The 14,226-nt window shown below is 44.5% G+C and overlaps 1 protein-coding gene across 2 annotated transcripts; it reads right to left on the minus strand.

Annotated features, from left to right (window-relative positions):
• Positions 1–1,159: 1,159 nt before the first annotated feature.
• Positions 1,160–7,569, minus strand: Prnd (prion like protein doppel). 2 transcript variants are annotated; one of them, XM_046433909.2, is made up of 3 exons: positions 7,469–7,569; positions 4,271–4,846; positions 1,160–3,913 (listed from the first exon to the last, which is right to left on the minus strand). In XM_046433909.2, exon 2 carries the CDS (start codon positions 4,833–4,835, stop codon positions 4,299–4,301), a length of 537 nt encoding a protein of 178 aa, XP_046289865.1. In that variant the 5' UTR covers positions 4,836–4,846; positions 7,469–7,569; the 3' UTR covers positions 1,160–3,913; positions 4,271–4,298. The 2 variants fall into 2 exon arrangements, with proteins under 2 accessions (XP_046289865.1, XP_046289864.1); XM_046433908.2 differs by having other exon boundaries at positions 1,160–4,846.
• Between the last annotated feature and the right edge of the window lie 6,657 nt (positions 7,570–14,226).

The raw sequence follows: 14,226 nt of genomic DNA on the forward strand, positions 1-14,226 counted from the left end.
CGAGTCCTGTGCTTGCCTGTGACTCATGGCTTGAGTCAGGAGGGCAAACCTCTGGTCGGAGTCTGACCTGGCCACAGGGCTGCTCTTCAATGCAGTGGTGTCGGAGCATCCAGGAGGGGACACTGCAACTCATCGTGATGCCACATCAGTGCAAATTTACACAGTCACTCTCCCGGAGGGTGTGGCCTGCCACCATGCTGCCTGTCTGCAACCATGTGGGTCCTATTGTCATTGTTTCAGTAGAGGACTGAAAAATGTACCATGCAGGAACAGATGGGCACCTTAGGGCCTCCCTGTCCAGCCGTGAAGAAGGAGTGAGGAGAAGCATTGTGGGGGGCTGAGAGTGAGATGTAACCACATCACAGGTAGGAAGTAGAGCTTGGGGTCCTGGCTCAATGGGCCACTCCCCTAAGCCAGTTACTGGCTATTAGACAGCTCAAGGTCGGTGTGTGGGCAGCTCAAGACAAATGTATGGCCACTACCCAGGACATACCACACAGACCCAGAGGGTGGAGTTTCTCAATGTCGTCAGGCACAGCCTAGGCCAAGTGGGGCATGAGGGGGTCTGGGGAGATCTGATCATCTACCCAACCTCCAAAGAGAATGTGGGCTATCTTGATAGTGGGCTTGATGCCCATTTCCTTGAGCCTTGATCTAGAAGTCATTCTCACTGAACTGCAGACACTTGCAAGTGCAATTTTACTATAAATTTGTCAAAAGGCCAGGGACCAACCTTCCCCTAGGCCCCTCGGTTTTGGGGAAATATGGAGATGTACAGACCCACCCTCCTCTTAGCAGAAAGCCAACATGCTGTCTGATGTGCAGGCTTCTCTTCAGATGTTTTCCTTTTAGAATGAGGAATGTTAACAGTTTTAGGATATTTCCAATGACCACTAGGATCAGAGTAACTTAGGAAGCTTTAGGTGTGTCCTTTAAAAACAAGATTCACAAGCAGTATCTGTGGAAAAGGTGGCTTCTTATACTTAAATGACGTAGAAACCCTTCCAAGTTAATGCCATATGCTTCTGGTGGAAATGGGAGTTCTCCAAATATATGGAAACATTGCGGTCATGTCTGGTAAAGTCCAAATTACACACAGGCTTTGTTCAAGAAATTCTGTAAATCAATCCTGCATAAATAAAAGCACCAGACTGCCAGGTTGTATTCATTAGGACATTTATTGTTTGCAGTGGCAGAAAACCAGGAAACAATCTGAAGCTTCACCAACAAGGAAATGACTTAATCAGCCACAGTACACGGTTGTGTAGAAGATTATACAGCAATCTAAAAGGACAGGTTAAACCTGCTAACAGTTAGTTGTTGACCCAGAGAGTATCAGGATGCCATGTTAAGATAGGAAGGGAAATTTCAGACAAATGAAAACTATATGTACAGTTATAGTATTTTTGAAAGGCATGAGACAAAAAACAAATCCTTGCTTATATATCTGAGCACAGAAAAGGGGTGGAGGCTACACCCCAGGGTATAAGGAGGGGTTAGGGATGGTGAAATGAGAAAACAAAACTCATAGGAATATTGAAAAAAAGAAGCATTGAGTGAAGTTAAGTAAAAATTTAGAAGGTGGACGTTCATCTGGATATCAGTATCACAAATATGTACATTTCTATATGCAAATGGTTAGAGTAGGAGATTACAAGGGACATAAAAACACTGGCTTAATTAGAAGTTGGAGTTGTAGTCATTTTTTTGTTGTTGTTGTTTTGGATTTCTGTTGTAATTTGAATGCCACTTTTATGATAAGCTTATATTTTAAAAAAGTCAACACCTGGAAGAACCCAGAAAACAATAGCTGGTGACATTATTCATGTTGGAAAATAACTGAGGATAACTGAGAAGCCTACAATGTCTTATGCACACGGAGGCTCCTGATAACCCTTGGCCAAATTGAAAAGCCAGTCTCAGGAAGTCCAAAGACGTTCAAGTACATATGGTTCCCATTACAAAACTCCATAAGCAAATTTCACATTCAAATCACCATGTACCAAGGCACTTCATGCACCACTTATATCTGATTTGTGGGATCATTAATGAAATGAGAAAAGACAACCATCACAGGGAACAGACTCCCTCACAGCCCAAGCATTTTCCCATCAGAAATGGAGTCATTTGCTAAAGTGGCTGTGTGTGCCCTTGTAATTAAAATTGGACCCGGGAGTTCAAAGGTCATCAACATCCCTCTACTTTTTCTTTCTTTATTGCCACTGTTAGTGTTAAAAAAATTGGAATGCAAGAAATAACCTCTGTGTGTTCTGTGCTTTTTTCTTGCTCTCTGGATCTAGAATGGGTGCAAGTGAGTGGAGCCAGCAGCAGCAGGAACCGCACCCCAGGTTGGCTCCTCTGCATTATTTGAGTAGAGGGCTGTCCTGATTGAAAGAGCGGGTAGAACGCTGATTTGCTTCTCTGGTCTTCCCCTCCCTGCAAGTCTGTCTCCCATATTTCATGTAAAAACCTCCCAAATGTATCCTTGAGAAGAACGGATAACAGTGGGGACTCAGCACAAGAAGTACCGTTCTCAACACTCATGTGCTGAAAAACCCAAGATAAATTGTCTGGTGATGCACGTTCCTCCCCTTACAGATGTTCTTTAAAAGAGAACTGATAATATTCAGTAGCTGTTATCTCCAGTTATGGCTCAACAACTCCTAGAGTTCTCTGAGAGTCCCCAGAGGGCCTGTGGGAGCATCTTGGAACATTAGATTCATTACTTTTTATTTAAAAGATATTCATATTTTTTTAAACTAGTAAGGAGGTGCATCAACTCTTGCTTAGGGTGGATATGAGTTCTTCATTGGGGCTCCCTAAAGAAATAGTTTTTAAAAAAGCCTTTTTTGGCAAATAATGATATTTTATAGTGATTATTAATTTACAGAGATTATGGCCCTTCTAAAGTGTTAAAAAGAATAATAGAGATTGTGGAAAGCATTATATAAGGGTGTGTGTGTATGTGTGTAGACATATTTACATATATGTAAGGGTTTTTTTGTGTGTGTGTGTGGGGGAGTTACTGGGTATTGAACCCAGAGGTGCTCTACCACTGAGCCACATCCCCTGCCCTTTTTATTTTTTATTTTGAGCCAGGGTCTCCCTAAATTGCCTAGGCTAGCCTTGAACTTGTGATCTTCTTGACTCAGCTTTCAGTATTGCTGGGATTATAGGTGTGTATCAGGGAACCCGACTATACGTATTTTTTTTACTAAAATTTTTATTGGTGCATATTAATTATATAGAATGGTGGGTCTCATTGTGGCACATTTGTTACAGCATACTTTGGTCAATTTCACTCTCCAATAAAGGGAATGTATTTAAAGATGTTCATATGAGTTTACATAAGAACATGCACCTAAGACTAGGGGAAACATTAGAAGCAAATGTGTCATTTAAACATTTTCTTTTGTAAATGCACAGACTATTGTAGGGATGGGAACAGCAGTCACTTACCCTTTTTGTGAAAAAGAATCTTACCCATTTTGTGTATAGACACTATACAACTGTTATACATACCCTACTATAAAACTGGTCTGTTCTGGGAATTGGGTAGGAAATATTTTCTGATTTGTAGGCCTTTGTTTACTTTTATTTCTATTTTAGTTTAATTCCTTTATTATATTTTAGTTTCCGTAGGAGGATTCAACTAAACTTCCATGTATCAAAGTTCACAGTGGCAGGCTCAGGTTTTCCCATTTATTTCTAAAAGTGGAGCTTTCACAGTTTCATTAGAGAAACAAGGTTGGATTTAGGCTTTGCAAACCACAAAGCGATCATGAGACATCTGTGGGATTGGACAGCACAGAAAACCTGAGATTAGACAGGCTATGGTTGATTCCTGACTCTGCCACTTTCCAGCATTGTGACTCTGGGTGAGCTTCACTTCTTTGAGCTTTGGTCTCCTCATCTGTAAAAGAGGAACAACATCTAACTCTTTAAAGAGTTGTGGGAGGTATGGTGAAGTACTGAGCACAGTTCCTGATGAATTCTTGGATTGATTCACCAGTTGCCTAAGGTGGTGTACCAGACCCTCCACTGGGAGCTGAGAATGTATAATGAGCCAAACACGCCCCCAGCCGCCACAGAGCAGGCGGAAAATGGACACACAGACACAAGCTTATCCCATACAAATACAGGTGAACACTTAGGAGTGATATTTGAAGCGCTGATGAATCACTTCTCTTTGGTACCTTCAAGACACATGAGGGTGTGGGGTTGGGGGAGGACTGGGGTACCTGTCTCCATAGTCTGCTCACCGGCTCACCTCTATGGCCACCAGTCTCCTTCCAGGATTATTTCACGATGAGCCAAATGAAGACCAGCAGGCAGAGCATCAATGGCTGGTCCACGGAAAGATGGAATCCGGCTCCCCCTTCCAACCAGAAGTCGCAGTGCTTGACTGAGCAGAGCTCTTTGATCAGCCGCCACAGGACCCGCTGGTGAAGCTTATTGTCCTGTTTCTCCCGGGAAAACTCGGCCTGGTTTGCTGCCTGGGTAGCATTGATGCACTTGGCGATGAACACCTCCTTGGTCACGTTGGCTTCGGAGCAGCCGTCGTAGTAGATCCCGTCGGGGAACTGCCAGTAGTTGGCCTCGTAGTACTTGTTGCCCTCAGCTCCGAAGTCGATGTGGAGCTTTCGGCCTTGCTTGATGAAGGCTCCTGGGGGGTTCTGGGCTACCTGGGCTTCTGTGATCTGGACGGTGCTGGGCACAGACTTCCGGTTCCACTTGATTCTGTGCTTGATGCCCCTCGCCTTGATGGCGGAGAGATGGTTGAAGAGCAGGACGCAGACAATAGCCAACCCGCATGTGCCCAGGTGCTTCTTCATTGTGTCAGAATCTGCAGGAGAAATGGCCAGAGCAGTTAACTCTCCCCATTGGGCTTCCCAGCCTTCCCTCCACTCTTCCAAGTGCAGCAGACTTTTTTTTTTTTTTTTTTTTTTTTTGGCATAGCACCCAGGGGGTACTATCACTAAGTTATACCCTCTCAGCCCGCTCTTTCTTTCTTTCTTTCTTTCTTTCTTTCTTTCTTCCTTCCTTCCTTTCTTCTTTCCTTTCTTTCTTTCTTTTTTTTTTAAATTTAAGACAGGGTCTACGTTGCCTAGGCTGGCCTCAAACTTGTGACCCTCCTCCTTCGGCCTCCCGAGTAGCTGGGATTACAGGCATATGCCACCAGGCCTGGAGCAGCAGATTTTAAGCAAATGAATGGCATCCTTGGACCATTTACATTTCCCCAGAAGCACTATGATATTCCCATGCTTGGGCTGCACAGAGTCCACTCAGATATCAGGTTTCTTTGCTTTTGCTGGGAATTCTATCGGCTCAGGGATAGAGTTGATCTTGACTTTCTCAGGCAGATAAGAAGCTGCAACTGGCAATTATAAAGCCTTTGAATATGCATGGGAAAATAAATGAGCTATGGTGCAAGGCATATAGGGTTTCTTTGGTTATCTCCAAGACTTTCGAATCAAGAGGTCCCTGGCAGGTAAAAGAGTTGGAATCAGGGCTGGGTTTGTGGGCTCAGTGGTAGAGTGCTCACCTAGCATGTGAGGCCCTGGGTTCCATCCTCAGTACTACAGATAAATAAATAAAATAAAGGTATTGTGCCCTGCAGTAAATAAATAAATAAATAAATAGTTGGAATCAAATGCTTCTGGTCATAGACTATAATTTTAATCTTACTTCTTTATTCTCCATTGCTCTAAATTGCACTGTCTCAGGCACATTCTGCCTCCATTCTAAGAACATCTGGGGTTGCTGATATTAAAAGGCTTTATGTAATGAGAGGAGGAGGGGGAGGAGGAGGAGGAGGAGGAGGAGAAGGGTAGAAACATAGTTAAGGCATCTCAGCCACTCCCTAAGTCAAGAGATGAAAATGTACTAGACGTATCTTTGTCAATCTCACCCCAGGGGACAATGTGCCCCTGATCATCCTTCTAGCTTTATTGCACTACTGTTAAGCCCTTCTGTGATATTGCCTAAGGTAATCCTTACATGGGATGGCTACATTATTATTCTTATTTTATAAAAGTATGAGTAGCTAGTTGTAGTGGTGCATGTCTATAATCCCAGCTACTAGGGAAGTTAAAGCAGGAGGGTCACAAATTCAAATCAAACCTGGGTAACTTAGTGAGACGCTGTCTCTAAATTACAAAAGAAAAAAAAAGTTTTAAAGGGCTGAGGATGTAGCTCAGTAGGAGAGCACTTGTCTAGCATCCATGAGTGTTTGGGTTCAATTCCCACTACCAAGAGAAAAAAATTGTTCTGGGATTCAGAGAAGTAAAGGAATTGGCCCAAAGCTGCACAGTAAGAGGTGGCAGATTTGAACTTAGCTCCATCTGGTGCTAACTCCCCATGCCACTAGCCGTGCCCCACTGCCCTTCAAGAGGGAGGTGTTGCTCACGTTTTATGCTGTTGGGCAGGATGTAAGCTGAAGAACTTGGCTCTTGAGGAATTTTGAGGGAAATGAGTTGAAGGTGAGGTTAGGAGGGTCTGGGGGAACAGCACAGGGATCCTGGGTCAAGGTGGCCCCAGGGCATCCATGGGGCTGCTGAGGTCAGAATATTCCCCCTACTCCAGATCTAATCCTGGTAGCTTGTCACATGTGGCTTCTGAAACTACAAGTTATTGTGAAAAGCCACCTCCCAAGTCCAGCTGGCTGGGCATTCTGGCACCTGGACCTTTGTCGTGTGACCCAGGGACAGGGGAGGGTTCCTATAGGAGTTCCTATAGGAGGCGTGCCGGAGCTGTCTTCTAGGACTCACAGTAGTGAGTCCACAGAGAGTCAGAGCTGGAGGGGGCAGAGGAAGCTTGCACAGCGCCTATCATACCCTCTACCACTCCCACAGTACCCTAAAGGGATTCATTCTCCTCTGTTAAAACTTCAACTCTGGTGTGACACTGGTTCTGTTAAAAAAAAAAAAGAAAAAAGAAAAAGTAAAAGGAAAAATGCAGCCTGTGAGCTCACCCAGTCATTCATCTCTGCAAAGTGCCTTCACTACCCATCCTTGCATGAGCACCCATTCCTTTCTGCCACTAACCGCAGTGAACTCAGACTGGCTTTCTCCAAAGAGATCCCCAGTGTGAAGAAGCATTAATTAGGCTCCTAAATAGGGGGGCCACACTCACATCATCATCAGCTTCTACCTCTTGGTAGGAAAAATCTTAAATAAGAAAAATAATATAATAAGAGTTCTCAAAACAACAACAACAACAAAACTTTGCTTTTATAGGCAAGGGTTTAAAGGCAGAAAACAAAATCTCAACCAGCCAACCCTAAAGTAGCATTTTATTATAACATCGAAGCACAGAAATGCAAGGCCAGTGATGAATGAACAGGTGTCCCCTGACTGGGGACCCATCTTGGGATTAGGGAGTAAAGAGGTCACTACAAGATTTTAGTCTGGGTTAGAGATCGGATTAGAATGAGCAACCCTGATCCCGGAAATGCCTCCCCACGTACCTTGGATGTCTGCTCTGAGTGTGCTTCTGGAGCCACAGGCTGGAGCTATGCAGTCCTCCAGCTCACCGGCCAGCAGCCAGGCGCGCCCAGCTATATAGAAGCTGTGGGGAGGGGGGTGGCTTCTCTGCTGCCCTCCAAATATGGCAGCCCTTCCCTCCCTGGTAGGACCAATCAGGGGCTGCTGGGCCACTCCTTCATCCTGAGAAGGATGGACCTTCTCATTACCCTGGACTGATAGGAAACACGGGAAGATCTTGGTGCTCAGCAAGACCTGAGAGATGCCTTTAGAGCTGGAATTTGCTTTTTCAACTCAGTGGACCCTAGGAAGGCTGAGGCAGGAGGATCGCACGTTCAAGCCCTGTCTGGGCCACTTAGTGAAACTGTCTCAGAATAAAAAATAAAAAGGACTGGGGATGTAACTTAGTAGTAGAGCATCCCAAAAGCTTTCCATAAATATCTTCAGCATAGGGGGCATGTCTACTGTCCTTCCCCTAAAGACCAGACCAGCCTCTGACAGCAGAGGGGTCTCTTCCAAGCAGTGCCTGTGGTCAGTTCAGAAAGAAGGTTCCACAAGTGTGGAAAGGGAGCTTCATTTTTCAAAGGGTAGGTGGGAAAGCAAGACTAATGAATGGGCGGAGGGACAAAGGAGGACTTCCAGCACTTTGGGTTGCTTGGGGCCATGTAGGAATCCTTGAATTGAGCCCAAAGGCCAACAAATTACCCATCTGTGGGAACCCAGGAGGTAGAGCTAGAGCCAGATGGAAACCAACCCTGTACACAGAAGGTGAGGACCAAGAGTGAGGTCCCTGGAGTGCTTGATGCCGGGTACAGTGGGGAAGGGAGCTGGAACCTTTCTTGGGGCTTTATGTGGCATGAGGATCAGTTATTTTAATGACTATCTCAGGGTGTTATACAGAAAGAACTTGCTCAGATGTCCCTGTTCTGATCATTTCTGCAAGGTAAAATCAAAAGTGAATTTTGGTAACATTTGCCTGCAAATATAATGCAATCTTGATCCTGAATGGACCCCATTGACTCATTCCCTTCAAAGCTCTGCTGCAAATCAAAGTAAAATGTTGTTTCTGGGATGGTCAGCAGATGGCGCCAGAGGAGTTTACAAGGACTGCAGCCTAGGGGTGGGAAACCTCCGAGCTAATGCTGCCCTGCAGAGCTTCTGAGCTCCAGATGGATTTGGGGCCTCCATCTGGGCCTTTCTTTCTTGTCTGCTTTTAGTTTTAAAAATTATTTCAATCTCTCCCCTTAAAGAGATGTTTTTATTTTGTTTTAGAGTCATGTGCTTTTTGTGTTTGTGAACACATAAAACACAAACTCATTGGTAGTGTAATCCATCTCATCCTTCCTTATTTGCAAAATGCAGAGGAGAAGGAAAAAGAAATCTAATAGTTCATCCCCCAGAAACTGGTGCCAGTAAAATTATTATTATTATTATTATTATTGGTACTTGAGATTGAACTCAGTGTTGCTTCACCATTGAGACACACCCCCAGTCCTTTTTATTTTTATTTATTTATTTTATTTTCAGACGGAGTTTTGCTAAATTGCTCAGATAGGCCTCCAATTTGTGATCCTCCTGCCTCAGCTCCTGATTTGCTGGAATTACAGGTGTGTGCAACCATACCTGGCAATTTTGTTCAATATGTACATGCTTAGCATCATGATTAGGACTTGCTTGATGTGTTCAGAGCTGGAAAGGACCCAGAATCATCTAGTCTAGCTCCTTTGCACTTCAAGGTTACAGGTCCAGATAGACCCAAGTCACTCAGCCAGACACCAAGCAGGCAGTGCAGCCCCAGCAGGCCCATGGCTTCATTCTGAACTTGGTGTCCTGTGCACCCTGCTGGTCCCACTAGACACCATTATCTCCAGCCTTCTCACCCTCACTTTCTATTGCTTTTCTGAGCAGGGCTTTGTCCAGAGAATGGTGGGAGTTTGGTTTGGAGCTGATGAGGCTGCAGATTCCTCTTGTTCGTAAACAAAGGCTGTTCTCAGAGGCAAAGAGGAGTGTGGAAGATTGAGGGAATGCTCAAGAAGAAGGGAGGAGCTCTGGGAGTGCCAAGGAGGCAAGAAAACCGATACATATGCAGAGAATGCCAAGCTGCTCCAGTACCACCTGGCTATCCTGTCTGTGAAAATGAACAGCCAGGAATTCACATGGGGACATTGGCTTCTTCATATGAATGGAGAGGCCAGAGCCAGGGGGATTGTAATTTCTGGCTTTGAAAGCACTTACACACAAATAAAGTGTTAGGACGCTACCTCCCATGTGGAATCAATGTACCCAAGCAGGTTTCCTTGTGGGAAAATCACTTATTGAACTTGTTCTGTTGCCATAGGAGCTCATGGTCTAATGATAGAGAAATAACAGAAAGGTCTAATAGAATATTAGACGTATAGTGGTCTAAACGGCTGCTATGGTCTGAATGTTTGTGTCCCCCTATAATTCATATGCTGAAATCCTAGCCCTCAAGGTGGTTGTATTAGGCGGGCATTTGGGCCAGGCCTGGCTGTGCACACCAGTAATCCCAGTGACTCAGGAGACGGAGACAGAAGGATTGCAAGTTCGAGGCCAGCTTCAGCAACTAAGCAAGACCCTGCCTTAAAATAAAGAATAAAAAAGGGCTGGGGATGTAGCTCAGTGGTAAAGGGCCCTGGGTTCGATCCCCAGTACCCCTACTCCCTAAAAAGGAGAAGGTGATCATGATAGTGTCTTCACAAAAGGAGTCTGAGAGAGCTCCCTTGTCCTTTCTGTCATGCGAGACAAACAAAAGACAGTCATCTGTGAACCAGGAGAAGGCCCTCACCAGACATGGAGTCTGCTAGCATCTTGATCTTGAACTTCCCAGCCTCCAGAACTATGAGAAATAAGCTCGTGTTGTTTATACGCCACCCATCTTGTGGTGTTTTGTTATAGCTCTTCAATCAAATTAAGATGATAGATATACTCATTTTTTTTCCCTTGAGGTGTTAGGACAATATCCACACAGAAATGTGCATGCATTCTAAATGCACAGATATAAAATATAAAATATTACACATTTTTACAAACTGAATACAAAGTGCATCCTGCATTCAGATTAAGAAACTGAACCTGCTCATGCCTGTAATCCCAGCGACTTGGGAGGCAGGAGGATTGCAAGTTCGAGGCTAGCCTTAGCCTCTTACTGAGACCCTATGTTAAAATAAAAAGCAAAAAAGGGATGGAGATGTGGCTCAGCAATAAAATGCGGTAACTGAGCACTATAGCTTTCTCCAAGCCTGCTCCTGGCTCCTTCAGGTCACTAGCCCCTTCCCTATACTGATTATAGTTCTGATTCCAACACAACAGATTGATTTTTTTTTTACTTTATATAAATAGATTAATATAGAACGTAATCTTTGTGTCTGTTTTTTGCTCAGATTTATATCTTCAAGATCCACTCACCTTCTATGCGGTTCATTCCGGTATGAGAATGTTCCTGAGTTTATCATTCATTCCCACTGATGGGCATTTGGGGGTTTTCCAGTTTGGGCTCTTGTGAATAGTGTTGCTGGAAACATTCTTGCCCATTCTTCTGGGTGGCCGTATTTCTCTTCAACATGCACTTTTGATAATGGACTTGCTGGGTCATAGAATATATCTACATTCGGCTTTTATGTTTTTCGAGTTTTAATTACTGCTTTGTGCAGAACTTAAGTGTCACCTCCCTCTATAGGTTGTCCACTCTTCTCTTCATAAACATGGTCACACACTTCCACATGGGTTCCCATTGCACTGGGCACATAACCTATTGCAGTAGTTATCTGAGGAATCCCGTTGCTGCTCATGTGCTGTACTGATGAAACACATTCCTTCCATTTCTGTGAGCTCTAAATGCATCTAGATTCCCTTTGTCTCCTCTTTAGCAGTGACAGGGATGAGGACAATATTGTCCAATCTGCAAATAGCTCAGAGCTACCAAGGCAGGCTGTGTGCCAGGGGTCAGGCCCAACACTCCAAACCACAGCAGGTTGGGATATAGAGAAGCAGCAAGAGGAAATCTAATGGGATAAATGTGACAGTTTCACAGTTGGTTGAGAGAGAGAGAGAGAGAGAGAGAGAGAGAGAGAGAGAGAGAATCCCGCAGGCAACACAGTGAAGGTCTGTCACAGAGATAGTTGATATTTCATGACATAAAGTTGTCTAGCTAGAGGCAAGATATGAACCCACAGGGTGACCACATCCTGGAGAAACAAAGGCTGTGGGCACCCAAGAGCCATTTCCTCTGCGCCCTCTGCCCTGCCCTGGTTGGCTGTGAGGCAGGGAGGGGTGGAGTGTGGGGAACGGGAGGTGAGTAAGGGAGGGAGGTGAGGGCCTTGTGGTGGCTTCAGAGGGAGGGTGGAAGGCAGACATCACCGTGTGCTTGTGAAGGAGGACATTGGCTTAGAGAAGAGAAGGCTCCGGTTTTATGGAGCGGTCTGTCGGGTGTCCAGAATGAAGTGGCCCAGGAGAGGGCGGACTCCCACCTCAAGAACGCCAGCTGCCACCATTTAACAATTCCTGATTCAGCCTCCCCATTGCCTTTTCTCATTCTATTTGACATTTGTAAGAACATGATTAACCTGATAAATGGATCTGCAGCTTGTCTTCTCTCTCTAAACAAGCAGGAAAAGGTCCAAAAACAAAAGGCGGCCCCCAGGATGAGGTCACCTGGAACAGTGAGTGGGGACAGCTCTTATCTCAGAGCAGTGACATCTTCATTACCCAGGGTGATTTTTATCCTCAGGGGAGTCCTTCAGGGTCCTGCGAAGGGAGCAGACAGGAGCCAGAGACCCAGTGCTAATTCCTGTCCTGCCATGCTCTGTCTGGCGTGACATCAATTATCTCTATTAGGGGACAGCTTTGGCCGTCAAGGTCTCATGGAAGGCACCCTCTGCCTTAGATGATAAATGATGCACTTCCTGGGCATCTCTGAGGGAGGCCTAAGTTCACACTGAGAATTGATTTTCACCTCTGTGCATGGGGTATCATGCCTGCTTCCCCGCCATTGTCTCCGCTGGTGTGGATGAAAGCTGATCAAATGCTGCTTGGCACTTGGAATTGCAGATTTCCACATCCTTCCCCTGAAAGTTTATTGTAAATAAACTAAGTAAGGTAAGGTCTAAAAACTGCTTTGAATACAGGGACCTGTGTTCGCATGTTAATTAAGCCACAAAGACTAATAAAGCAATGTCTGTAACAGCAACTGGCAAAGAACAAAGAGGTTTGTGCTAGGTTGGGTCTGGGATAGTGTTGGCTGTGGGGGTGGGGGAATCAAAGCACCTTCCAGATGGGTTGCATTTAGTGGGGGAAACTACAGCCCCAGCTGCAGAGCCAGGAAGTGCAGGAAGAAGTCCCTTTTTGCTAGTGGTTGTTGCAGTGGCTGAATCTGACAAGAGATGGGAACTGGGGATCCAAAATTTTATATACTCCTATTGGGGCCAGGGATGTAGCTTAGTGATAGAGTGTTTGCCTAGCATGCCTGAGGCCTGGGTTTGATCCCCAGCATGGAAAAAAAAAGGCACTTGGAATTGCAGATTTCCACGTCAGAACATGAACACACCATGAGTACAAAATTCAGTATATTTTCATAAACTCAAGACTTTTATTTAACCAGGAGATTATTCACAACCCTTAGAAGCTCAGTGATAACCACTGTATTGACTTCTACCATCCAGGCCAGTCTCACTTGTCTTTTGTATTTTATACAAATGAAATCATGTGATATGTATCCATTTGTGGCTGGCTGGCTTCTTTTGTTAACATTTTGTTCATGAGATTCACCAGTATAGTTGTCTAGGATGCAATTTTAAAATTCTCATTTGGGTGTAGTATATGGCTGTGCAAATATACCAGGATTTACTTAATTATTCACCTCTTGAATAGAAGACGTTGGAATTGTTCCCAGTTTGGGGCTATTGTGAACACAGTTGCTATGAAAATTCTGTGCATGTTTCTTGGTGAATATAAGCTCTCATTTCTCTTGGGCAAATACTCAGGAATGGAAATGCTGGATCGCAGGAGAGATATTTGTTCATCTTTAGTGAAAACTGCCAAACACTTTTCCAAAGTTGTTCAAAACCAATATCCATTCCACTGTAAGAGAACTGTTTGGGTCACAATGACCAGCCACAAGCCAGGTCTCCTGTGTAGATTTTAAAAAATTCTCCCCACGACCTTATAAGAAAGGCAATTGATGGAGAAGTGATGTTATGTTGTTTACACAATGACAACAGTGAAAAATTATCATAGATCTAAGTGCAAAGTTTACAGGTTAGGGGACAGTGGTTGCAGGGGTTCCTAACCTGGAAGCCAGTTGTCCATGATAGAATTTGGAAAATACATGAATGTGGATCAGAAAAACACAATCACATCAGCAGCAGTTCTGGGCATTTAGCTCAGGGATAGAAGCACTTGCCTAACATGCATGAGGCCTGAGGCACTGGGTTCGATGCCCAACACCACAAAAAAAGAATGCACAGTCACAAGCCATTTGTGACTATAATGCCACTTAGAATCACAGATTTTTCATGCCACATTACAGGTCGAGTGTCAAATTTTTCCAGTTTGCTAGGGGCTAAAGGAGTTCTCAGGACAAGGATTTTCAGTGCCAAAATGGGAAAGTAATGGACAAACCAGGATGAGTTGGCCATCGTAATGCATAGCATAGAAGATCTTCAAATAGCCTTTGCATTTATTACCATAAAATTATGATAGTTATTAGGGCCACCAGTAGATCTTA

The sequence above is a fragment of the Marmota monax genome, unplaced genomic scaffold (genome assembly GCF_021218885.2).
Source record: "Marmota monax isolate L192 unplaced genomic scaffold, Marmota_monax_Labrador192_F-V1.1 WCK01_AAM20220418_F8-fsc00014, whole genome shotgun sequence".
In the NCBI taxonomy this organism is placed as follows: Eukaryota; Metazoa; Chordata; class Mammalia; order Rodentia; family Sciuridae; genus Marmota; species Marmota monax.